The 27,478-nt window shown below is 44.2% G+C and overlaps 1 protein-coding gene across 1 annotated transcript in view; it reads left to right on the forward strand.

Moving 5' to 3' along the window:
• The window catches only part of hlcs (holocarboxylase synthetase (biotin-(proprionyl-CoA-carboxylase (ATP-hydrolysing)) ligase)), a 373,652-nt gene that overhangs the window by 21,491 nt on the left and 324,683 nt on the right, over positions 1-27,478 (forward strand). The window contains exon 2 of the mRNA XM_034177490.1: positions 20,024-20,167. Within this exon, the coding sequence (XP_034033381.1) occupies positions 20,024-20,167 (144 nt within the window). The remainder of the gene's footprint in view (positions 1-20,023; positions 20,168-27,478) is intronic.

Raw genomic sequence — 27,478 nt, forward strand, 5'->3', positions numbered from 1 at the left:
GACTCACAACACTGACGCCCTGTACAAGAAAGGCCAGAGTCGCCTCCACCTCCTGAGGAGACTGAGATACTTTGGAGTGAGCAGGCTTCTGCTTAAGACCTTCTATGACTCTGTTGTAGCCTCTGCTCTCCTCTGTGCTGTCATCTGTTGGGCCACGGGCAACACAGAGCGGGAGAGAAAGAGACTGAATAAGCTGGTCAGGAAGTCCAGCTCTGTCCTGGGCTGTCCTCTGGACTCTCTGGAGGAGGTGGCTGAGAGGAGGGTGTTAGCCAAGTTCAAATCCATCATGAACAATTCCTCTCACCCTCTGAACTGGACTGTAGTGGAGCTGAACAAGAAGAAGGAACAATACCGCACGTCGTTCCTCCCTGCTGCTGTCAGACTGTACAATAACACTGTGAAATAACCACATGCAATAATATGTCCACATATCACGTGCAATATTAATATGTTCATAAATCATTTGCATTAACAACTCGTTTACAAATCCCTGCACTAGTGTCATCATATCACATCTAAATTCCACTTCACATATTGTAAATAGGATGCTCCTATTTTTTAATTCCAATCATGCTTGTGTGTGTGTGTGTGTGTGTGTGTGTGTGTGTGTGTGTGTGTGTGTATGTATGTATGTATGTGTATATATATATATATATATCATTCTTATTTTATTGTATTGTTACAAGTATTATTATTGCTTATCTTTGCACACGCTGTTTGATGCACATTTTCCTCTACTTGCACTCATCTTGTGTGTTTTTTTTTAAGAGCTGACGTAACGTGACTTTCTCCACTGTGAGATCAATAAAGTTTCATCTTACTGAACGTCTGGCACCAGTAGATCATGGCAGTGTTCTATTTATTTTGACACCGGTTATATCAGACGGTTATCTAATTACAACTTGGCTTTTTTTTTTTTTTTTTTGAAAATGCCTGTTTTTACAAATAAAAAAATGGAATATTTTACAAAAGCACATTTATCTGTAAACACCAACACACGTCACATTAACGTGTTGGTTTACATAATGAATGACTCAACCAATTAGTGTTAGCTGAGGCACATTTTACCCAGAATCCTTTGCGATCTGTCTGTGTTTGTTACAAAACTTCAGAATTAGTGCATTATTCAACATTAAAAGATGTATGTTATATTTTAACTTTATACAAATGACAGAATTGACATTAATGGAGTTATTCTATCAGTGTTCATGTATTCATTTTATTTATACACCAAACCATAACTCAGCATTGCTTTATTTTCTAAGATTCGTGGCTCATCTAAGCTTGCTTCTTTGCTGGAAGCCATGTAGTAAACAGGAGCTTAAAGCAGGGGGCAAGATGTTCAAAGACAAAAGTGCTGACTCATTGTTTAGGTCTGTTGCCGATTTGATGCTGCCAGCAGCGATCGTGGTGTTAAAACTCAAAATCAGCTTATTAGTAGTTGCAAGTGTACAAGAGACAATACTGGAACTTAGCGGTTATCTGTAACTTCCGATACATTTTTGGGTGGATTATCGTTTTATTTTTATCACAGATAACTTTGCAGTTATCTGATTATCTGTTATCGAAGTTATTTTTTTTGGTTATCTGTGCCCACCACTGTCAGAGTGGTATTTGATGCATCCTCACATGATGAACACAGCCCATCTCTCAATGACTGTTTACACACTGGGCCTAACTTAAAGTAGACCTGCATTGAAATAAATGTGGTCAGATCTCAGAAAGAAATAGCTGATATGTATTTATAAGACCCTTATGAATGCAGTAAAGTAAATCTGCAAGCCCAAATTTGTAATTCAGCGGAGAAATCTTCATTTAAAAATGACAAATTTGCAGCTAAAATTTAGCCCTCAGCAAAAACTGTTTGTACATCCGGGTCATCGCAGTGACGTCCGGCAGAAGACGGAGCGCTCCCGCCTTCAGTCCGATCCTGCATTGAAATTGATTTTATCTGTTAGTAATGTTACTGTTATACACATCCTGATTTCAACATCCAAAAGTAAGCAGCAATGAATGTGAGGTACAGCTCTGCATGCTCAGATCAGCACGACATCGACAGCGGGTGACATTCTTCCCCGACGCCTTGCTCTCTGCCTCCGCTGCGCTTACTGAGTCTGCATGCTCGGTAAACGCCGAAGCGGGCCACTCACATCGCCCCCGTGTCTGCTGTGCAGCTGGCACCACGTCCATGTCTACTGAATGGAGGTGCAGCCAACTTAGCAAAAGTCCAGAGACTACGCTCGCTGTTTTGATGCAGAGCGGCTGGTGACACCTGTTGCTGCAAGGACAGACTTTCCGCAGCGCCGCACGTCTCGGTAATTGGAGCCGCAGAGCTCTGTGGCCGCTGAGAGAGGTTTATATCTTTTTAATGACTTGGATTCTTTGCGGGTCCCGCCTCCGTACCCCGAGACGGTAACACCGGAGGCGAAAGACAGTAGATTTTCAATGCGACACCACTCAATCAAACGGGCATATGAAAAAGTCCCCCAAAATAATTTTCAAACACAAATAAAAGAAATGTGTACTCACCAAACGTGCCTCAAGACAATATGAAGTTTTAAAAAGTAGATCCTTCCGTATAAGACAAGAAAAAGGTGCAGATGCAAACTGACGTAAATCCACAAATTACAGTTGGCGCGCGCAATGCATGCTGGGATAGGGTCTTCTCTCTGACGTCTCGGCAGCGTCCTGGATGTGCTGACAGTTTTGCGGAGGGCTAAATTTTAGCTGTAAATTTGTCATTTTTAAATGAAGATTTCTCCGTTGAATGACAGATCTGGGTTTGCAGATTTACTTTACTGCATTCAGAAGGATCTTATGTGTAAATATGTCATTTTTTGGTCCAAAGATCTGACTGCATTTATTTCAGTGCAGGTCTACTTTAAACCCAAACCTACTGTATGTGCTCATGAAGTTCAGGCTGCATGAGGTGGCCTTTACTGCTGATATAACTAAGGTTTTCCTTCAAGGATTTGTCTTCAGAAAACTGCTCTATAAATGAGCAGTCCTGTGACACGTTTTTGTTTTGTACAGAACGATGGTTTCTGCACCGATCTGTTTTGTACAGATCAGTGGTTTCTGCCACTAGTCTTCTGTGTTTTGGCCCGCCGCACCGTTCCTATTGGACAGCGCAAAGCTACGTCACAGCTCAGAGCGTCGAAAGTCCAAACTGCTTGGGACTCCGACAAGGGCGGTCGAATCTCCTCCACTCTCCCTTATCTCTGTTCTCTGCCTTTAACCTTCAGGTCCCTACTTCACCAGACTGTGAATTCCTCAAATCATATTGGATACTGGATCTATTGGACTACTATTGGATTTACCATGAAATTGATCAGCTGGTCTCTGAACGCTATTGACACCATTTTTTCTACAAGAAGATCAGGACCGGGGGATCCTATCTTCCCAGATGGAACATATCCTGCGGTCTATGTTCTCGACTCCTGGGTCTCTTGGCATGTTGCATGCTTGGCACCTTTCTCCATTGAGGACGTCCAGGATTTATTGATTCTTGGTCTTATGGTAGCATGGCTGGTACCTTTTGGCTTATGTGCTGCCCTGATCTACTGGAAAATTGGCAAGACGGCGGCATCAAGAGCCATGGCCCCTCGCTTGTCCGTCATGATTAACAAGGTTGGCAAGGCAGTGCATTCTCAGACTGCGATGACTTTTGAACTCAGACGCAAATTGGATGACATCTTGGTGCAGATGTGTGCCTTGCAGTTGAAGCTGAAGTTTTCAGAGGCTGGTGAATATTCTTAATTCAATTTCAATTTTCAATTTATTTTCCTTTATATAGCGCCAAATCACAACAGAGTTGCCTCAAGGTGCTTCACACAGGTAAGGTCTAACCTTACCAACCCCCAGAGCAACAGTGGTAAGGAAAAACTCCCTCTGAGGAAGAAACCTCAAGCAGACCAGACTCAATGGGTGACCTTCTGCTTGGGCCATGCTACAAACATAAATTACAGAAATAATTCACAGAACAATTCACGGATGAATATACAAGAATTGCTGTTGGCGCACAGGACAGGAGGGTCGCCAACACAAACACAACTCCCATCTCTGGATGGAGCTGCACTTTAAACAGAGAAAAAACAGAATCAGGCATCAGAAAGACAAAAAATACTGTATAATTTGCCAGCATTAATCAACAAGAAAAACAGAAGAAATACTAAGGCGATCGCCGGCCACTAGCCCTAAGCTTCACTAAAACACCGAGAATTTAGGTGAAGTTGAGGCCGCGGCCCGCTCCAATTGCTAATAACATGAATTAAAAGAGTAAAAAGCATAAAACAAAACTGTACCAGTATGCTAGCCATATGAAAGGGAAAATAAGTGTGTCTTAAGTCTGGACTTGAAAGTCTCCACAGAATCTGATTGTTTTATTGACGCAGGGAGACCATTCCACAGAACAGGGGCATGATAAGAGAAAGCTCTGTGACCCGCAGACTTCTTATTCACCCTAGGGACATAAAGTAGTCCTGCACCCTGAGAACATAAAGCCTGGGCTGCTACGTAAGGTTTAATTAGGTCAGCTAGGTAGGGAGGTGCCAGTCCATGAATAATTTTATAGGTTAGTAACAGAACCTTAAAATCTGATCTCACTGGGACAGGAAGCCAGTGAAGAGACACCAAAATGGGTGTAATGTGGTCGAACATTCTGCTTCGTGTCAAAAGTCTGGCTGCAGCATTTTGAACCAATTGGAGAGCCCTAATGCAAGACTGCGGTAAACCAGAAAATAGAACATTGCAGTAGTCCAATCTAGAAGAGATGAACGCATGGATCAGGGTCTCAGCATCAGCCGTAGACAGGATGGAACGAATCTTCACTATATTTCGCAGGTGGAAGAAAGCAGTCCTAGTATATTCTAATATGGAGGCCAAAGGACAACGAAGGATCAAAAATTACCCCAGGGTTCCTCACTTTGTCAGTGTGATGTATGACACACGAGCCGAGGCTGAGTGTTAACTGGTCAAATTGATGCCGATGTCTCACTGGACCAAGAACCATCATTTCAGTCTTTTTAGAGTTTAAAAGTAGGAAGTTTCTAGACATCCAGCTTCTCACTGCTGCAATGAGATTACCAGCAGTTATCAGCATATATAACTGAGTATCATCTGCATAGCAGTGAAGGGTAATCCCAAAACGCTGCAATATGTGCCCAAGGGGTGCTATATAAAGGGAGAAAAGCAGGGGGCCTAAGACAGACCCCTGAGGAACCCCAAATTTCATGTCACTAAGGTAGAGGTAGTGTTACTGTAGAAAACACAGTGAGACCGACTGGTCAGTAGGACGTCAGCCAGGGCAAGGGCACTCCCAGTAATCCCAAAATGAATTTCCAGCCTATCATGTAGAATATGATGATCCACTGTATCAAATGCAGCACTGAGATCTAACAGCAGCAGAACCGTACTGGTGTCTGAGTCTATTGTAAGCAGAAGATCACTCACCACTTTAGTGAGGAGCTGAGGTGTCTCACTCCCCCCTCCTTCCCCCATCAACACCCCCCCCCCCCCCCCCTTCTGGGCGCCTGCTAACAGTCTTCCTTCCACCTTCGGCGGGGGCGGTGCAGTTTTTGCTGCAGCCCACGCCCCCCTCCAAGCTGATGGCGGCACATTTCAGGGTTGCTGCGTGGCCTTCACCCACTTGCCTCAATTCGGATAACGGACTTCTTCAAACTTAGTGCACATAAACAATGTCAAATGTGTATGTGTTGCCTTTAATTCTGATGTGTGCCATTATTGCGGTAAACAAGTAATAATTGTGGACTAATTGATGTTTGAGGTAACTGGAGTGTAAACGTAATTTCTCCACTGTGAGATCAATAAATTATATCTCATCTAAGTTGGATTGGGTTGAACTTATGTTTTTTTTCTTTTGTTCAATAAAAAAAAAAAAAAAAAGAAATAAAAGATTGGGTTGTACTTTGACCGCGTCAGCCTGCTGACAAGCGGCAGTGCGCGCTCCCGTCAGAAGCATCGCTTTAGCTCAGCTTTTGATGCGACGCTTCTGACGCCTCTAAAAAGCAATGCGTCTGATTGAAAATAATGCTTTTTAGACCGATTCTTGACACCTCTGACGCTTCCAACGCGTGAAAGGCCCAATAGTCTGCAATAATTGTAGCACAGGACTTTTGCACATTTTTCAGTTGTTACATTGTTTACATCGCCTATAGTGTATCGCCTATAGTCATACAGTTTTACATTTCCTTTTGCACTCTCTCAATTGCTACACTGTTTACAGTGTCCACATGTTACACAATTTTACATTTCAGCAAAGGACTTCACGTGTTTCTTTATGTGATATTGTTGTTTATTCATGTTATATTGTCTGGTATTGCACTGCGTGCACTTTTTAAGGAGCAGCCCCCCTAATCTCGTACTATGCAGACTGTGTTTGCTGTGTATAATGTCAATAAAGGTTTTCTATTCTAATGAGCTTGAAATAGCGCTGATCAAAATAATGAGGATAAAATCTGTATTGGATTCCTGATCGGGATGCAACATCCGATTTCGATCAAGTCTGAAACCACGTGATTGGGCCCAATTTCCGATCACGTGATCGGATTGGGACATCCCTATAGGTTCCTGTTGGTGCATGGACCTCCAGTTAAGGATTGCAAAAATGAGGTACATGTCCTGAGAATGAACAGAGTTGTTTTCGGAGCATCTCCCAGCCCATTCCTGCTCACTGCCACCATTAGAAAACATCTCACACTGTTTGAAACAGAACAGCCAAAGGTTGTACAGACTCTCAGATACTCTCTGTATGTAGATGATTTTATTTCCAGCTCACCTGCTGTGCAGGAAGCTCTACATGTGACAACAGCAACAAAGGACGTTCTTGCTGACACCTTTTTCTTAACGTTGTAATACAAACGATAAACTGCAATCAATCAAAATGTTTTTTTTTCCTCCCAAAATGAGATGTTCTGTGCTGATGTCCAGCAGTCCAAAACTGTATGGCTTCAGACCTGCAGACTCCAGCAGTCAGCTGAGCTCACCTCATGTATAGAGAGACAATCATGCCATTAATGTGTTAAACGAAATGTTTTTGATCTACAGATTTTGTTTATTTCTATTTATGTCCAGAGATCAAGGATCCACCATGTAGAGGTTATTTACGTCCAGAGATCAAGGTTCCCCAATGTAGAGTTTATTTATGTCCAGAGTTTAAGGATCCAGTGGCCAATTTCATATTTATATTGATATCCATAAAATCTTATCAATACCCATCCCGACATTTGATGGTTAATTATCCCATTAAGCCATTCGTTGCTTTGGGTGAAGAAACTCCATCTCAGACGTACACAAGATTTCCTGGATTATTTTGGGAAGAAAATAGAAGACATCAGGTTAAACATATCCCGGCATGCCTTAACCCAGCCACTACACCCTGCATTGAGGTGGGCGCCATTACTGAGGTATTACCTAGATTTACAGAATTTGACAGTATCTCACTAGGCATGCTGACAAAACTCGTAATGTCAACAAAAAGCACAACCTGTTTATTTGATCCTATACCAACAAAACTGTTTAAGGACCTGTGGTCCACTCTTGGGCCGACTGTGCTGGAAATTATTAATCTTTCTTTAACTTCTGGATCTGTTCCTAAATGTTTCAAATCTGCAATGATTAAACCATTATTTAAGAAACCTAATCTTGACCCTAGTGTATTGAAAAACTATCGGCCGATATCAAATCTATCATTTTTCTCTAAAATTCTGGAAAAAGTGGTGTCACGGCAGCTTGTAGACTATCTTACTGAGAATAATCTCTTTGAGCCACTGCAGTCTGCTTTTAGAAAATATCATTCCACAGAGACGGCTCTCACTAAAGTGGTGAATGATCTTCTGCTTACAATGAATTCGGACACCACTACGGTTCTGTTGCTGTTAGATCTCAGTGCTGCATTTGATACTGTGGATCATCATATTCTACTTGATAGGCTGGAAAATCATTTTGGGATTACTGGGAGTGCCCTTGCATGGCTGATGTCATACTTGACCAGTCGTTGCCACTGTGTTTTGTACAGGAACACTACCTCTAACCTTAGTGACATTTAATGTCACTAGAGCTTTCTCTTATTGTGCCCCTGTTTGTGGAATGATCGCCCTGCGTCAATAAACAGTCAGATTCTGTGGAGATTTTCAAGTGCAGACTTAAGGACGCACTTATTTCCCTTTCATATGGCTAGCATACTGGTACAGTTTTGTTTACGCCTTTTTTCTCTTTTAATTCATTTATTAGTAATTGGAGCGGGCTGTGGCCTCAACTTCACCTAAATTCTCTGTGTTTTAGTGAAGCTTAGGGCTGGTGGCCGGCGACCACCTTAGTATTTCTTCTGTTTTTCTTATTGATTATTGCTGGCAAATTATACAGTATTTTTTGTCTTTCTGATGCCTGATTCTGTTTTCTCTCTGTTTAAGGTGCAGCTCCATCCAGAGATGGGAGTTGTATTCGTGTTGGCAATCCTCCTGTCCTATGCGCCAATAGCATTTCTTGTATATTCGTCCATGAATTGTTCTGTGAATTGTTCTGTAATTTATGTCTGTATCATGGCCCAAGCAGAGGGTCACCCCTTTGAGTTTGGTCTGCTTGAGGTTTCTTCCTCAGAGGGAGTTTTCCTTACCACTGTTGCTCTTGGGGTTGGTAAGGTTAGACCTTACCTGTTGTGATTTGGTGCAATATAAATGAAAATAAATTGAAAATAGACGTGCTGCTGTTGTCCGAAATGACACATGCACATTCTTCACTTTTGGACATGTACACACACCCACTTTGAAAAACGGAACATCTACAAATTTGTCTGAGGTGAATGAATAATCCAAAAATAAAACATAACATAACTGCATGGCTGAAGTATCTGCTAACGTTAGCCATTAGCATTTAGCTGCAGGAGGTTGAATCAATCACTCAGTCGAGGTGTGTGTACATTATATTTGTAAATTGTTCGATCTATTTTTATTCTTGCCAAATAAAGCTATGCATTTTTTTCATGGTTGCTGCTCTCAATACAGTTTCAATTAAATTTCAGTTTATTTCATTTATATCACACCAAATCACAACAAAGCTGCCTCAAGGCACTTCCCACAAGTAAGGTCCAACCTTACCAACCCCCAGAGCAAGAACACAGGCGACAGTGCTAAGGAATAAACTCCCTTTGATTTAAGGAAGAAACCACAAGCACACCAGACTCAAAGGGGTGACCCTCTGCTTGGGCCATGATAGCAACACACTTGACAATACAAGTATACTGTTGTGTGGGCCGCTAGAAGAGGAGGTACTGCTGGCCCACCATCAGAGGGCGCCCTGCCTGAAGTGCGGGCTTCAGGCACGAGAGGGCGCTGCCGCCACGGACACAGCCGGGGGTGACAGCTGTCACTCATTATCTCTTGACAGCTGTCACCCATCCATGCCTCATCAACTCACTCCATAAAACCCTGACGTCATCTCCACCTCATTGCCGAGATATCGTCGAACCGTTAAGGTAACGTTCTCAGCCTTGATCTTTGTCATATTAACTTTGTTTAGTGAACTCGTTGTTGCAGCTGTTTTCCTGCGGAGTATTATCTGGAGATTGGCGTGACCGGCGACAGCTTCGCTTTACTACCTCACCAGATAAGTGCTGAGACAGGAGCTGCACGAGTGTGTGTGTTAGAGGTGGAGGTGGACTCTCCATCGTGGTTGTTACTGGGTGTGCACACACCCATATCTTATTGTCTCTGCTCCTTGCCAGCAGTACCAGATCCGACCTTCGAAGACGGTGGCCACCTGGGGACTCGGGACTTGGCGGCTCCAGTATTCTCCGGGTTCGGTGGCGGAGGAAATCGTGTGGTTCCGGTTCATCTCAGGACAGACGTCTTCTATCCTCGAGCCTGCCCACACGTCACCCTTGTGATTGACTGTTTGCAAATTTTCACATTCCTCTGTATTGTGGTTGTGCTCATTCACAACAGTAAAGTGTTCATATTTGACTCTTTCATTGTCCGTTCTTTTACGCCCCCTGTTGTGGGTCCGTGTCACTACACTTTCCCAACATATACAGGAAATTAGGAGGCCTGCAGATGAAGACACATGCTCCCATCTCTGGATGGAGCCGCACCTCAAACAGAGACAAAAAACAGAATCATGCAGCAAAAAGACATCAAATACAGTACGAGGTCTGTTAGATAAGTAGCCGACCTTTTTATTTTTTCAAAAACCTGATGGATTTTATTCATGTGTGCTTGCATGAGCAAACCTTGAACCTTCATGCGCATGCGTGATTTTTTTCACGCCTGTCGGTTGCGTCATTTGCTTGTAAACAGCCTTTGTGTGACGATGGGTGTAATCTCTCGTCATTTTTTCTTTGCAAGGAAATGGCGCAATGACTGGAGCAGCGCAACTGCATCAAGTTTTGCCACAAACTGGGCAATAGCCAGGTGGAAACCATTCGGATTATTCAGATGGCTTTCGGTGATGATCCTCTGGGCATTACACAGATTAAGGAGTGGTACAACCGGTTTAAAGACGTCCGCACAACGGTGGAGAGCGTGCCGCACTCCGATTGGCATCAACATGCTGAAACGAGCGGATCATTTCCAAAGTGAACACTGTGGTGAAGTGGGACCGTCGTGTGATTATCCGAGAAATTGCGGAAGAGGTGGACATCAGCACTTTTTCAGCACATTCCACTGTGAAAGAAGATTTTGCCATGAAAAGAGTGGCGGTGAAATTCATCGGCACAAAGCTGAACGCACTGCAACAGTGTCTTCGTGATGAAGCCTCACAGGACATGCTGTGACATGTCCAGCTTGTCCACAATTTCTCGGATAGTCACACGACTGAAAAGCCACCGAAAGCCGTCTGAATCTTCCGAATGGTTGACGAGCTGGGCATGTTACAACATGTCCTGTGAGGCTTCAACACGGAGGCGCTGTTGCTGCGTCATCAGCTTCGTGCTGATGAATTTCGCTGCAACTCTTTTCAGGGCAAAATCTTCTTTCACGGTGGAATGTGCTGAAAAAGTGCTGATGTCCACCTTTTCCGCAATTTCTCCGATAATCACACGACGGTCCCACATCACCACAGCATTCATTTTGGAAGTGATCTGGTCATTTCAGCATGGTGATGGCCGACTGGAGCGTGGCTCGCTCTCCACCGTTGTGCGGACGTCTTTAAACCGGTTATACCGCTCCTTAATCTGTGTGATGCTCAGAGGATCGTCACCGAAAGCCGTCTGAATAATCTGAATGGTTTCCACCTGGCTATTGCCCAGTTTGTGGCAAAATGTGATGCAGTCACGCTGCTCCAGTTTTTCCGCCATTTCCTTGCAAAGAAAAAATGACGAGAGACTCCACCCATCCTCACTCCAAGGGTGCTTACAAGCAAATGACGCAACCGACAGGCGTTAAAAAAATCACGCATGCGCACAAAGGTTCAAGGTTGGGTCATGCAAGCACATGTGATTCAAATCCATCAGGGTTTTGAAAAAATAAAAAGGTCGGATACTTTTCTAACAGACCTCGTATAATTTGTCAGTATTAAACAACAAGAAAAACAGAGGAAATACTAAGGTGATCGCCAGCCACTAGACCTAAGCTTCACTAATTGATCCAGACTTTAGATGAAGTTGAGGCCGTGGCCCGCTCTGTTTCTTAATAAAATGAATTTAAAAAGAGTAAAAAGCATGGTAACATACTATGCCAGTGTGCTAGCCATGCGAAGGGAACATAAGTGCGTCTTAAGTCTGGACTTGAAAGGCTCTACAGAATCCGACTGTTTTATTGATGCAGGGAGATCATTCCACAGAATACGGGCATGATAAGAGAAAGCTCTGTCACCTGCAGACTTTTTATTCAACCTAGGGACACAAACTAGTCTTGCACCCTGAGAACGCAGAGCATGGGGTGCTATGTAGGGTTTAATTACGTCAGCTTAATAGGGAGATGCTAGTCCGTGAGCCAGTGAAGAGACACCAGAATGGGTGTAATGTGGTCAAACTTTCTGTTTCCTGTTTTTTTTTTTTTTCTGTTTTCAAAAGTCTGGCAGCAGCACTTTGAACCAATTGGAGACCCCTAATGCTGGACTGCGGTAAACCAGAAAATAGAACATTGCAATAGTCCAATCTAGAAGAGATAAACGCATGAATCGGGGTCAGGAGTGGCAATCTTCACTATATTTCGTAGGTGGAAGAAAGCAGTCCTTGTATTATCTCTAATGTGGAGGTCAAAGGACAAAGTAGCATCAAAAGTTACCCCAAAGTTCCTCACTTTGTCAGTGTGATGTATGACACACGAGCCTCGGCTAAGTGTTAGCTGGTCAAATTGATGCTGATGTCTCACTGGACCAAGAACCATCATTTTAGTCTGGTCAGAGTTTAAAAGTAAGAAATTGCTAGACATCCAGCTTTTCACTGATGCAAGGCAATCTTCTAAGGATTTATGTGAATGAGGTTACCGGCATGTATAACTGAGGATCATCAGCACAGCAGTGAAAGGTTATCCCAAAATGCCGTAATATGTGCCCAAGTGGTGCTATATAAAGAGAGAAAAGCAGGGGGCCTAAGACGGACCCCTGTGGAACCCAAATTTCATGTCATTAAGGTTAGAGATAGTGTTATTGTAAAAACACAGTGAGAACGACTGGTCAGGTATAATGTCAACCATGCAAGGGCATTTCCAGTAATCCCACAGTGATTCTCCAGCCTACTGAATATGATGATCCACGGTATCAAACGCAGCACTAAGATCTAACAGCACCAGAACCGTAGTGGTGTCCGAATCCACTGCAAGCAGAAGATCATTCACCATTTTAGTGAGAGCCGTCTCTGTGGAATGATAATTTCTAAAAGCAGACTGCAGTGGCTCAAAGAGATTATTCTCAGTAAAATAGTCCACAAGCTGCCATGAAGACACGTTTTCTAGTATTTTAGAGCAACATGATCGACTTGATATCGACCTATAGTTTTTCAATACACAAAGGTCAAGATTAGATTTCTTAAGTAATGGTTTAATCACTGCAGATTTGAAACATTTAGGAACAGATCCAGAAGTTAAAGAAAGATTAATAAATTCCAGCACAGTCGGCCCAAGAGTGGGCCACAGGTCCTTAAACAGTTTTGTTGGCATCATATCAAATAAACAGGTTGTGCTTTTTGGTGACGTTACAAGTTTCGTCAGCATGCTTGGTGAGATACTATCAAATTCTGTAAATCTAGGTAATACCCCAGTAATGGCAGCCACTACAGGGTGTAGTGGCTGGGTTAAGGCATGCTGAGATATGTTTAACCAAATGTCTTCTATTTTTCTCAAAGTAATCCAGGAAATCTTGTGCTGTAAAAGGAGAGCGACTTACAGGTGGTTGTACATGAATAAGTGTTGCCATCGTATCGAACAACAACTTTGAGTTATGCTTGTTTTTGTTGATCAAATCAGAGTAATAGGTCCGCTTTGTTGCCAGTAATACATGCTTATAGTCTGAGATTGCATCATGTCGTGTGGGGGAATATTTTTAGTTTTGAACTATGCCATTTTCATTCTAGACCTCTAGCCTTATGCTTGAGGTCATGCAAGTAATCATTGAACAAGGTGCATGTGTTTTGGGGGTGTTTGGTTTTAATATAGGTGGCGCAATCATACTGAGTGTAGTTTTGAGCACTGAGTTTAAACTGTCCACAAGACCGTCTATCGATTGGGCATCCAACGTTGAAGCTAAGATATCAGGCAGTCTTGCTTTGAGTTCAGTTGTAATTGAGTTGATGCATCGCCACAGTGATTAATAAGGTTATTGTTCCACTAAACTCTGTTTAAGAAGCGGAACCAGAGGGTGTGTTCCAACTACAGGGGGATCACACTCCTCAGCCTCCCCGGTAAGGTCGATTCCAGAGTACTGGAGAGGAGAATTCGACTGTTAGTCGAACCTCGGATTCAGGAAGAACAGTGTGGTTTTTGTCCTGGTCGCGGCACACTGGACCAGCTCTACACCCTCCATCGGGTGCTCGAGGGTTCATGGGAGTTCGCCCATGAACCCATGTGCTTTGTGGATCTGGAGAAGGCATTCGACCGTGTCCCTCGGGGCAAGCTGTGGGGAGTACTCCAGGAGTACGGTGTCTGGGGTCCTTTGCTAAGGGCTATCCGGTACCTGTACGACAGCAGTAGGAGTTTGGTTCGCATTGGCGGTAGTAAGTCAAACCTGTTTCCAGTGCACGTTGGCCTCAGCCAGGGCTACCCTTTGTCACCAGTTCTGTTCATTACCTTTATGGACAGAATTTCTCGGCACAGCCAGGGTGTAGAGGGGGTCCGTTTGGGAACCACAGATCTCATCTCTGCTGTTTGCAGACGATGTGGTTCTGTTGGCTTCGTCAAATTGGGACCTTCAGCGTGCGCTGGGGTGGTTTGCAGCCTAGTGTGAAGCGTCCGGGATGAAAATCAGCACCTCCAAATCCGAGGCCATGGTTCTTGACCAGAAAAAAGTGCTTTGCTCTCTTCAGGTCGGTGGAGTGTCCTTGCCTCAAGTGGAGGAGTTTAAGTATCTTTGGGCCTTGTTCACGAGCGAGGGACGGATGGAGTGTGAGATCGTCAGACAGATCGGGGCAGCGTCTGCAGTAATGCGGTCGCTGTATCGGACCGTCGTGGTGAAGAGAGAGCTGAGCAGGGGGGCAAAGCTCTCGATTTACCGTTCCATCTACATTCCACCCTCACCTATGGTCATGAGATTTGGCTCATGACCGAAAGAATGAGATCACAAGTACAAGCGGCCGAGGTGAGTTTCCTCCTCAGGGTGGCTGAGCGCTTCCTTAGAGATAGGGTGAGGAGCTCGGAGTCGAGCTGCTGCTCTTCCATGTCAAAAGGAGCCAGCTGAGGTGGCTCGGGCATCTTTTCCAGATGCCTCCCTGGACGCCTCGCTGAAGAGGTGTTCCAGGCACGTCCCATTGGGAGGAGGCCCCGGGGAAGACCCAGGACACGCTGGAGGGACTACGTCTCTCGGCTGGCTTAGGAATGCCTCTGGGTTCCCCCGGAGGAGCTGGAGGAGGTGTGTGTGGATCGGGAGGTCTTGGCGGCTTTGCTTCAGCTGCGACTCCCTGTGACCCGACTCTGGATAAAGCGGAAGAAAATGGATGGATGGTCCACTAAACATGGCAGCAAACCTGTAAACCTAATAAGTGAGTGATCAGAGACCACTGATGCAAGAGGCATGATGCAAATATTCGTGACAGCAATACCATGTGGGAGAACCAAATCCAGGGTATTTCCAGTAAGCTTGGGACTCCGGCAAGGACGGTCGCATTCCTCCCCTTTCCTCTATTCCTTTCTGCTCTCTATCTCTGCTCCGACCTTCAGAGTCCCAGCTTCACCAGACTGTGAATTCTTCAAATTAAGATTTGGATTAACTATGGAATTGATCAGCTGGTCTCTCAGCGCTATAGACACCATTTTTTCGACAAGGAAATCAGGGTTGGGGGACCCTGCATGCCCTGATGGAACCTACCCAGTGGGCTATGCGTTCGACGCTTGAGAGAATGGAGTGTGACATGTGGCTCCATTCTCTGTGGAAGACTGTATCTCTCCACCTAACATCAACATGGCACCCTTATCGGCTCCTGAAGGCCAGATTCCCTGCTCTTCCCCCAGAAGGATCTATGGCCTTGGTGAAGGAATTCGGCTCCCCCTTCTCATCTATCCCCCCCTTCCAGCCTGCTGTTGCCTAGCAACATCAGACTTTACACACACACACGGACAGAAACTGTCAGACTTTACACATACGGTCAGAAATTGACAGAAATTTAACTCATTTGCACACTACGCATGTCTCCCTCCCTCCATCCCTATTACCCCCCGTGTCTCTCCACTCCCCTCACCCTGGCTTCCTCCTTGCCACCTCAAAGACAGCGCGGTTTTTACTGCTGCAGTAAAAAACGACTGGGCCAAGCTGAGCGGTGCGGGCCCCTCCTGCTGCAGCCTTCACCCACTTTGCCTCAATTCGGATGATGGACTACTTCAAGTTTAGAGCACATAAACAATGTCAAATGTATATGTGTTGTCTTTAATTTTGATGTGTGCCATTATTACATTGAAAAAAGTAATAATTGTGGATTCATTGCTGTATCTTGTCTGAGGTAATTGGACTGAAAATGTAATTGCCCTGTTTGGGATCAATAAAGTTGGCTGGAATCTGAAACTAATGTGCGTCAAGTCCTGAATGCATTGCTGGAATCCTAATACGGCCATAATTTTAATAAATGATTTGCAGAGGGGATCAGAAGCGTTATTTGTATACTCAACAAAAATATAAACGCAACACTTCTGGTTTTGCTCCCATTTTGTATGAGATGAACTCAAAGATCTAAACCTTTTTCCACATACACAATATCACCATTTCCCTCAAATATTGTTCACAAACCAGTCTAAATCTGTGATAGTGAGCACTTCTCCTTTGCTGAGATAATCCATCCCACCTCACAGGTGTGCCATATCAAGATGCTGATTAGACACCATGATTAGTGCACAGGTGTGCCTTACACTGCTCACAATAAAAGGCCACTCTGAAAGGTGCAGTTTTATCACACAGCACAATGCCACAGATGTCACAAGATTTGAGGGAGCGTGCAGTTGGCATGCTGACAGCAGGAATGTCAACCAGAGCTGTTGCTCGTGTATTGAATGTTCATTTCTCTACCATAAGCCGTCTCCAAAGGAGTTTCAGAGAATTTGGCAGTACATCCAACCAGCCTCACAACCGCAGACCACGTGTAACCACACCAGCCCAGGACCTCCACATCCAGCATGTTCACCTTCAAGCGCCTTGGGGCAACTGTTTGTTGTGATTTGGCGCTATACAAGAAAAAAGTTGATTGATTGATTGAAGATCGTCTGAGACCAGCCACTCAGACAGCTGCTGAAACAATCAGTTTGCAGAACCAAAGAATTTCTGCACAAACTGTCAGAAACCGTCTCAGGGAAGCTCATCTGCTTGCTCGTCGTCCTCATCGGGGTCTTGACCTGACTCCAGTTCGTCGTAGTAACCGACTTGAGTGGGCAAATGCTCACATTCGCTGGTGTTTGGCACATTGGAGAGGTGTTCTCTTCACGGATGAATCTCGGTTCACACTGTCCAGGGCAGATGGCAGACAGCGTGTGTGGTGTCGTGTGGGTGAGCGGTTTTCTGATGTCAATGTTGTGGATCGAGTGGCCCATGGTGGCGGTGGGGTTATGGTATGGGCAGGCGTCTGTTTATGGACGAAGAACACAGGTGCATTTTATTGATGGCATTTTGAATGCACAGAGATACCGTGACCAGATCCTGAGGCCCATTGTTGTGCCATACATCCAAGAACATCACCTCATGTTGCAGCAGGATAATGCACGGCCCCATGTTGCAAGGATCCGTACACAATTCTTGGAAGCTGAAAATGTCCCAGTTCTTGCATGGCTGGCATACTCACCGGACATGTCACCCATTGAGCATGTTTGGGATGCTCTGGACCGGCGTATATGACAGCGTGTTCCTGGATATTGGCAGTTCCTGCCAATATCCAGCAACTTCGCACAGCCATTGAAGAGGAGTGGACCAACATTCCACAGGCCACAATTGACAACCTGATCAGCTCTATGCGAAGGAGATGTGTTGCACTGCATGAGGGAAATGGTGGTCACACCAGATACTGACTGGTATCCCCCCCCAATAAAAAAAACTGCACCTTTCAGAGTGGCCTTTTATTGTGGGCAGTCTAAGGCACACCTGTGCACTAATCATGGTGTCTAATCAGCATCTTGATATGGCACACCTGTGAGGTGGGATGGATTATCTCAGCAAAGGAGAAGTGCTCACTATCACAGATTTAGACTGGTTTGTGAACAATATTTGAGGGAAATGGTGATATTGTGTATGTGGAAAAAGTTTTAGATCTTTGAGTTCATCTCACACAAAATGGGAGCAAAACCAAAAGTGTTGCGTTTATATTTTTGTTGAGTGTATGTTCACTAGTTGACAAGTTAGAGATGAACGCACCAAATTCATCTAAGAATTCACAATATGGGCCAGGTGGCCTATATACAGTGACAAAGTAATACAGCTGATTTTTATTCTTCTGACCTTGGCAATACGTAGCATTGTGGGCAGAGCAGAAAATCAGATGCTCAAATGAGTTATATTTGTGACCCCCAACAGCTAATAAGCTAAACTCAGATTTATAAATAAAAGCAACACCCTCGCCTTGCTTCGCATCACGAGGGACGTGACTACATGTATATGCTGGTGGGCAGGCCTCATTTAAGGGGAGGACAGCTGTAGGTTTAAGCCAGGTTTCACATAACCTAATCATATCTAAGTGCTGATCCATAATTAGATCATTAATCTACAATGATTTTGAGGACAGTGATCTTATGTTAATGAGACCCAGACTAAGGACTTCATTGGGGTTGACAGTTGGCCTGTTTGGATTTACCGGTGGTTCCAGAGTAGCATCTATAAGATGCCTGTAAGTAGGTTTAGGTTTGAGACATTACACAAGGGTTGTAGGTAGAGGTGAGATGAAGTCGCTCTCAAGTCATCAATCTGCAAGTCTCAAGTCAGCTTACAAACAAAGTGGTGGCCATTATGACTTGAGACTTGACTTGGGACTTTCTGATTCATGACTTGAGAGGGACTTGATGATGACTTCATCCCACCTCTGGTTGTAGGTAACAGACACAAAATATTTGATATTGCTAGAACAGCCCAAAGCCGTACAGACCTCCGGATCCACACACACTTCCCCCAGCTCCTCCCGGGGAACCCCGAGGCCTTCCCAAGCCAGCTGCGAGACATAGTCCCTCCAATGTGTCCTGGGTCTTCCCCAGGGCCTCCCCCTGATGGGACATGCCTGGAACACCTCTCCAACAAGGAGTCCAGGGGGCATCCGAAAAAGATGCCTGAGCCGCCTTAGCTGGCTCCTTTCGACGTGGAGAAGCAGCAGTTCAACTCCTAGCTCCTCCCGATTGGCCGAGCTCCTCACCCTATCTCTCAGGGAGCACCCAGCCACCCTGCGGAGAAAACTCATCTCAGCTGCTTGTTCTTGCAATCTCATTCTTTCAGTTATGAGCCAAATCTCATGACCATAGGTGAGGGTCGGAATGTAGATTGATCAGTAAATCGAGAGCTTTGCCCCCCTACTCAGCTCTCTCTTCACCACGATGGTCCAATACAACGACCGCATCACTGCAGATGCTGCACCGATCCGTCCGTCGAGCTCAGTTATGAAGAAATACAAACAGTATGGCACTCTGTGGTAAATCTGTGTGGAGTAGACAGTTCTCAAACACTGAGTGACTGTGCAAGAAGGAGACGAGTGAGGAAAGCCACCAAGACACCCAGACAGCCCAGAAGAAGTTAAGGCTTCTGTGGCTGTGATTGGAGAAATTGTACACAGTGTATGTTTTGCATTTTGTATCCCCACTTATACAGCTTCATAATGAACTGGTCCAGAGGAGGATTTTCTTTCACCAAAACATTAAATTTGTGCTTGCATCTCAGGTGTACTTTCTGGCAAAATGTAGCTGAACTTTCAGGTCTTCTTTTTTAATAAAATCCACTGCACGCTCCCTCTCTCTCTCTCTCTCTCTCTCTCTCTGCACTGCACGCGCTCTCTCTCTCTCGCTCTCTCTGCACTGCACGCTCTCTGTCTCTGCACTGCACGCTTTCCCTCTCTCTCTGCATTGCACACTCTCCCTCTCTCTCTGCACGTTCTCTCTCTGCACTGCACGCTCTCTCTCTCTCTGCACTGCACGCTCTCTGTCTCTGCACTGCACGCGCTCTCTGCACTGCACATGCTCTTGGCATTTTGTTTTTCCTCAGATAACGAGATAATTTATCAGTTTCCTATTGGAACAAACAAGTGTTCTGCCTGACTGTCAGAGGGGCAGGAGAAGTGACGAGTGTGTGTCACTGAAAAAGACGTTCAGTGATGCTTCAGCTTTATCGGTGGCCCAGTCACAGTGAGCCTGACGTGGATGTGTGTGTGTGGGTTCATTCTCATGTTGGCTGTTCTGTTCATTGTCTCCAGGCATGTGATGACCTCAGCAGATGGACTGTCTTGTTGGGGTCGTCTCTCAATTCTTGTGGTCCAAGAATTGAAAATATATCATTCATCATAGAAGCGACAGGACACAAAGCCGACTTTCATTCTCCTCGGACGTTGGCAAAGAAAGTAAGTACTCCACATCATGCAACAAATACAGAACGTCTCTCAAAGCAATAACTGTTTTTCAAGTTCTGCGAATCACGTCTGGGATGTTGCACTGGTGCTATGCATCGCTGCATTGTGCCGCTTATGTGGAAAAAAATAAAAACCAGCTGGTACCTGTGGAAGTAAGTAAGTAAATTTTATTTATATAGTACCTTTCACAGACAAGAGCCACAAGGTGCTTCACAACATAAAAGCACAATACACCACACAATACATCAGACAATGGCCGAGACATTTAAAAACATAACATAGGAAAGCAAAGCAGCCCAAAAGCTAAGCAAAAGCTTGTGTAAAAAAGAAGGTCTTAAGTTGGCTTTTAAAAATGACGACAGAGTCCAGTGAGCGCAGAGAGAGCGGGAGACCATTCCAAAGCCTGGGAGCAACAGCCTGGAAGGATCGCTCTCCTCTGGTTGCAAAACGGGTGCGAAAAACTCCCTTTTACAGGAAGAAACCTCCAGCAGAACCAGGCTCAGGGAGGGGCAGTCTTCTGCTGGGACTGGTTGGGGCTGAGGGAGAGAACCAGGAAAAAGACATGCTGTGGAGGGGAGCAGAGATCGATCACTAATGATTAAATGCAGAGTGGTGCATACAGAGCAAAAAGAGAAAGAAACAGTGCATCATGGGAACCCCCCAGCAGTCTACGTCTATAGCAGCATAACTAAGGGATGATTCAGGGTCACCTGATCCAGCCCTAACTATAAGCTTTAGCAAAAAGGAAAGTTTTAAGCCTAATCTTAAAAGTAGAGAGGGTGTCTGTCTCCCTGATCTGAATTGGGAGCTGGTTCCACAGGAGAGGAGCCTGAAAGCTGAAGGCTCTGCCTCCCATTCTACTCTTACAAACCCTAGGAACTACAAGTAAGCCTGCAGTCTGAGAGCGAAGCGCTCTATTGGGGTGATATGGTACTACGAGGTCCCTAAGATAAGATGGGACCTGATTATTCAAAACCTTATAAGTAAGAAGAAGAATTTTAAATTCTATTCTAGAATTAACAGGAAGCCAATGAAGAGAGGCCAACACGGGTGAGATATGCTCTCTCCTTCTAGTCCCTGTCAGTACTCTAGCTGCAGCATTTTGAATTAACTGAAGGCTTTTTAGGGAACTTTTAGGACAACCTGATAATAATGAATTACAATAGTCCAGCCTAGAGGAAATAAATGCATGAATTAGTTTTTCAGCATCACTCTGAGACAAGACCTTTCTGATTTTAGAGATATTGCGTAAATGCAAAAAAGCAGTCCTACATATTTGTTTAATATGCGCTTTGAATGACATATCCTGATCAAAAATGACTCCAAGATTTCTCACAGTATTACTAGAGGTCAGGGTAATGCCATCCAGAGTAAGGATCTGGTTAGACACCATGTTTCTAAGATTTGTGGGGCCAAGTACAATAACTTCAGTTTTATCTGAGTTTAAAAGCAGGAAATTAGAGGTCATCCATGTCTTTATGTCTGTAAGACAATCCTGCAGTTTAGCTAATTGGTGTGTGTCCTCTGGCTTCATGGATAGATAAAGCTGGGTATCATCTGCGTAACAATGAAAATTTAAGCAATACCGTCTAATAATACTGCCTAAGGGAAGCATGTATAAAGTGAATAAAATTGGTCCTAGCACAGAACCTTGTGGAACTCCATAATTAACTTTAGTCTGTGAAGAAGATTCCCCATTTACATGAACAAATTGTAATCTATTAGACAAATATGATTCAAACCACCGCAGCGCAGTGCCTTATTGTGAAAACAACAAAAAAAAAGATGGTACCTGTGGAACCACATTGCGCCGCTTACGTGGAATAAATAAAAAGTAAAAACCAGCTGGTACCTGTGGGACCACATTGCGCCGCTTATGTGGAAAAAATAAAAACCAGCTGGTACCTGTGGGACCACATCTTGCTGCTTATGTGGAATAAATAAGTAAAAACCAGCTGGTACCTGTGGGACCACATTACACCGCTTACGTGGAATAAATAGAGTAAAAACCAGCTGGTACCTGTGGAACCACATCGGGCCGCTTATGTGGAAAAAATAAAAACCAGCTTGTACCTGTGGTACCACATTGCGCCGCTTATGTGGAAAACAATAAAAAAAACAGCTGGTACCTCTGGAACCACATTGCGCCGCTTATGTGGAAAAAGTAAAAACCAACTGGTACCTGTGGGACCACATCGCGCCGCTTATATGGGATAAATAAACAGTAAAAACCAGGTGGTACCTGTGGAACCACATTGCGCCGCTTATGTGGAAAAAGTAAAAAACAGCTGGTACCTGTGGAACCACATTGCGCCGCTTATGTGGAAAAAGTAAAGAACAGCTGGTACCTGTGGTACCACATCGCACCGCTTATGTGGAAAAAAAAATCAAAAATCAAAACCAGCTGGTACCTATGGAACAACATTGCGCCGCTTATGGTGAAAACAACAACAACAAAAAAGCTGGTACCTGTGGTACCACATTGCGCCGCTTACGTGGAATAAATAAAAAATAAAAACCAGCTGGTACCTGTGGGACCACATTGCGCCGCTTATGTGGAAAACATAAAAAACAGCTGGTACCTGTGGGACCACATTGCGCCGCTTATGTGGAAAACATAAAAAACAGCTGGTACCTGTGGGACCACATTGCGCCGCTTATGTGGAAAACATAAAAAACAGCTGGTACCCGTGGGACCACATTGCGCCGCTTATGTGGAAAACATAAAAAACAGCTGGTACCCGTGGGACCACGTTGCGCCACTTATGTGGAATAACTAAAAAGTAACCAAAAAAAAAACCCCCAAACAAAACAACTGGTACCCGTGGGACCACGTTGCGCCGCTTATGTGGAATAACTAAAAAGTAACCAAAAAAAACCCCCCAAACAAAACAACTGGTACCCGTGGGACCACGTTGCGCCGCTTATGTGGAATAACTAAAAAGTAACCAAAAAAAACCCCCCAAACAAAACAACTGGTACCCGTGGGACCACGTTGCGCCGCTTATGTGGAATAACTAAAAATTAACCAAAAAAAAAAACCCCCAAACAAAACAACTGGTACCCGTGGGACCACGTTGCGCCGCTTATGTGGAATAACTAAAAAGTAACCAAAAAAAAAAACCCCAAACAAAACAACTGGTACCCGTGGGACCACGTTGCGCCGCTTATGTGGAATAACTAAAAAGTAACCAAAAAAAACCCCCCAAACAAAACAACTGGTACCCGTGGGACCACGTTGCGCCGCTTATGTGGAATAACTAAAAGTAACCAAAGAAAAAAACCCCAAACAAAACAACTGGTACCCGTGGGACCACGTTGCGCCGCTTATGTGGAATAACTAAAAAGTAACCAAAAAAAAAAAACCCCCAAACAAAACAACTGGTACCCGTGGGACCACGTTGCGCCGCTTATGTGGAATAACTAAAAAGTAACCAAAAAAACCCCCCAAAACAACTGGTACCCGTGGGACCACGTTGCGCCGCTTATGTGGAATAACTAAAAAGTAACCAAAAAAAACCCAAAACAACTGGTACCCGTGGGACCACGTTGCGCCGCTTATGTGGAATAACTAAAAAGTAACCAAAAAAAAAACCCCCAAACAAAACAACTGGTACCCGTGGGACCACGTTGCGCCGCTTATGTGGAATAACTAAAAAGTAACCAAAAAAAACCCCCCAAACAAAACAACTGGTACCCGTGGGACCACGTTGCGCCGCTTATGTGGAATAACTAAAAATTAACCAAAAAAAAAAACCCCAAACAAAACAACTGGTACCCGTGGGACCACGTTGCGCCGCTTATGTGGAATAACTAAAAAGTAACCAAAAAAAAAACCCCCAAACAAAACAACTGGTACCCGTGGGACCACGTTGCGCCGCTTATGTGGAATAACTAAAAAGTAACCAAAAAAAAACCCCCCAAACAAAACAACTGGTACCCGTGGGACCACGTTGCGCCGCTTATGTGGAATAACTAAAAAGTAACCAAAAAAAAAAAAAAACCCAAACAGAACAACTGGTACCCGTGGGACCACGTTGCGCCGCTTATGTGGAATAACTAAAAAGTAACCAAAAAAAACCCCCCCAAACAGAACAACTGGTACCCGTGGGACCACGTTGCGCCGCTTATGTGGAATAACTAAAAAGTAACCAAAAAAAAACCCCCCCAAACAGAACAACTGGTACCCGTGGGACCACGTTGCGCCGCTTATGTGGAATAACTAAAAAGTAAACAAAAAAAACCCCCAAACAAAACAACTGGTACCCGTGGGACCACGTTGCGCCGCTTATGTGGAATAACTAAAAAGTAAACAAAAAAACCCCCAAACAAAACAACTGGTACCCGTGGGACCACGTTGCGCCGCTTATGTGGAATAACTAAAAAGTAACCAAAATAAAACCCCCCAAACAAAACAACTGGTACACGTGGGACCACATTGCGCCGCTTATGTGGAATAACTAAAAAGTAACCAAAAAAAAAACCCCCAAACAAAACAACTGGTACCCGTGGGACCACGTTGCGCCGTTTATGTGGAATAACTAAAAAGTAACCAAAAAAAAAAAAAAAAAAACCCCAAACAAAACAACTGGTACCTGTGGGACCACGTTGCGCCGCTTATGTGGAATAACTAAAAAGTAACCAAAAAAAAAAAAAAAAACCCCAAACAAAACAACTGGTACCTGTGGGACCACGTTGCGCCGCTTATGTGGAATAACTAAAAAGTAACCAAAAAAAAAAAAAAAAACCCAAACAAAACAACTGGTACCTGTGGGACCACGTTGCGCCGCTTATGTGGAATAACTAAAAAGTAAACAAACCCCCCCCCCCCCCAAACAAAACAACTGGTACCTGTGGGACCACGTTGCGCCGCTTATGTGGAATAACTAAAAAGTAAACAAAACCGCTCTATTGGGGTGATATGGTACTACGAGGTCCCTAAGATAAGATGGGACCTGATTATTCAAAACCTTATAAGTAAGAAGAAGAATTTTAAATTCTATTCTAGAATTAACAGGAAGCCAATGAAGAGAGGCCAACACGGGTGAGATATGCTCTCTCCTTCTAGTCCCTGTCAGTACTCTAGCTGCAGCATTTTGAATTAACTGAAGGCTTTTTAGGGAACTTTTAGGACAACCTGATAATAATGAATTACAATAGTCCAGCCTAGAGGAAATAAATGCATGAATTAGTTTTTCAGCATCACTCTGAGACAAGACCTTTCTGATTTTAGAGATATTGCGTAAATGCAAAAAAGCAGTCCTACATATTTGTTTAATATGCGCTTTGAATGACATATCCTGATCAAAAATGACTCCAAGATTTCTCACAGTATTACTAGAGGTCAGGGTAATGCCATCCAGAGTAAGGATCTGGTTAGACACCATGTTTCTAAGATTTGTGGGGCCAAGTACAATAACTTCAGTTTTATCTGAGTTTAAAAGCAGGAAATTAGAGGTCATCCATGTCTTTATGTCTGTAAGACAATCCTGCAGTTTAGCTAATTGGTGTGTGTCCTCTGGCTTCATGGATAGATAAAGCTGGGTATCATCTGCGTAACAATGAAAATTTAAGCAATACCGTCTAATAATACTGCCTAAGGGAAGCATGTATAAAGTGAATAAAATTGGTCCTAGCACAGAACCTTGTGGAACTCCATAATTAACTTTAGTCTGTGAAGAAGATTCCCCATTTACATGAACAAATTGTAATCTATTAGACAAATATGATTCAAACCACCGCAGCGCAGTGCCTTATTGTGAAAACAACAAAAAAAAAGATGGTACCTGTGGAACCACATTGCGCCGCTTACGTGGAATAAATAAAAAGTAAAAACCAGCTGGTACAGCTGGTACCTGTGGGACCACATTGCGCCGCTTATGTGGAAAAAATAAAAACCAGCTGGTACCTGTGGGACCACATCTTGCTGCTTATGTGGAATAAATAAAAAGTAAAAACCAGCTGGTACCTGTGGGACCACATTACACCGCTTACGTGGAATAAATAGAGTAAAAACCAGCTGGTACCTGTGGAACCACATCGGGCCGCTTATGTGGAAAAAATAAAAACCAGCTTGTACCTGTGGTACCACATTGCGCCGCTTATGTGGAAAACAATAAAAAAAACAGCTGGTACCTCTGGAACCACATTGCGCCGCTTATGTGGAAAAAGTAAAAACCAACTGGTACCTGTGGGACCACATCGCGCCGCTTATATGGGATAAATAAACAGTAAAAACCAGGTGGTACCTGTGGAACCACATTGCGCCGCTTATGTGGAAAAAGTAAAAAACAGCTGGTACCTGTGGTACCACATCGCACCGCTTATGTGGAAAAAAAAATCAAAAATCAAAACCAGCTGGTACCTATGGAACAACATTGCGCCGCTTATGGTGAAAACAACAACAACAAAAAAGCTGGTACCTGTGGTACCACATTGCGCCGCTTACGTGGAATAAATAAAAAATAAAAACCAGCTGGTACCTGTGGGACCACATTGCGCCGCTTATGTGGAAAACATAAAAAACAGCTGGTACCTGTGGGACCACATTGCGCCGCTTATGTGGAAAACATAAAAACCAGCTGGTACCTGTGGGACCACATTGCGCCGCTTATGTGGAAAACATAAAAACCAGCTGGTACCTGTGGGACCACATTGCGCCGCTTATGTGGAAACATAAAAACCAGCTGGTACCTGTGGGACCACATTGCGCCGCTTACGTGGAATAAATAAAAATTAAAAACTCAAACCCCAAACAAAACAACTGGTACCTGTGGGACCACGTTGCGCCGCTTATGTGGAATAACTAAAAATTAACCAAAAAAAAAACCCCCCAAACAAAACAACTGGTACCCGTGGGACCACGTTGCGCCGCTTATGTGGAATAACTAAAAAGTAACCAAAAAAAAACCCCCCAAACAAAACAACTGGTACCCGTGGGACCACGTTGCGCCGCTTATGTGGAATAACTAAAAAGTAACCAAAAAAAAAAACCCCCAAACAAAACAACTGGTACCTGTGGGACCACGTTGCGCCGCTTATGTGGAATAACTAAAAAGTAACCAAAGAAAAAACCCCCAAACAAAACAACTGGTACCCGTGGGACCACGTTGCGCCGCTTATGTGGAATAACTAAAAAGTAACCAAAAAAAAAAAACCCCCAAACAAAACAACTGGTACCCGTGGGACCACGTTGCGCCGCTTATGTGGAATAACTAAAAAGTAACCAAAAAAAAAACCCCCATACAAAACAACTGGTACCCGTGGGACCACGTTGCGCCGCTTATGTGGAATAACTAAAAA

The sequence above is a fragment of the Thalassophryne amazonica genome, chromosome 9 (assembly GCF_902500255.1).
Source record: "Thalassophryne amazonica chromosome 9, fThaAma1.1, whole genome shotgun sequence".
NCBI lineage: Eukaryota > Metazoa > Chordata > Actinopteri > Batrachoidiformes > Batrachoididae > Thalassophryne > Thalassophryne amazonica.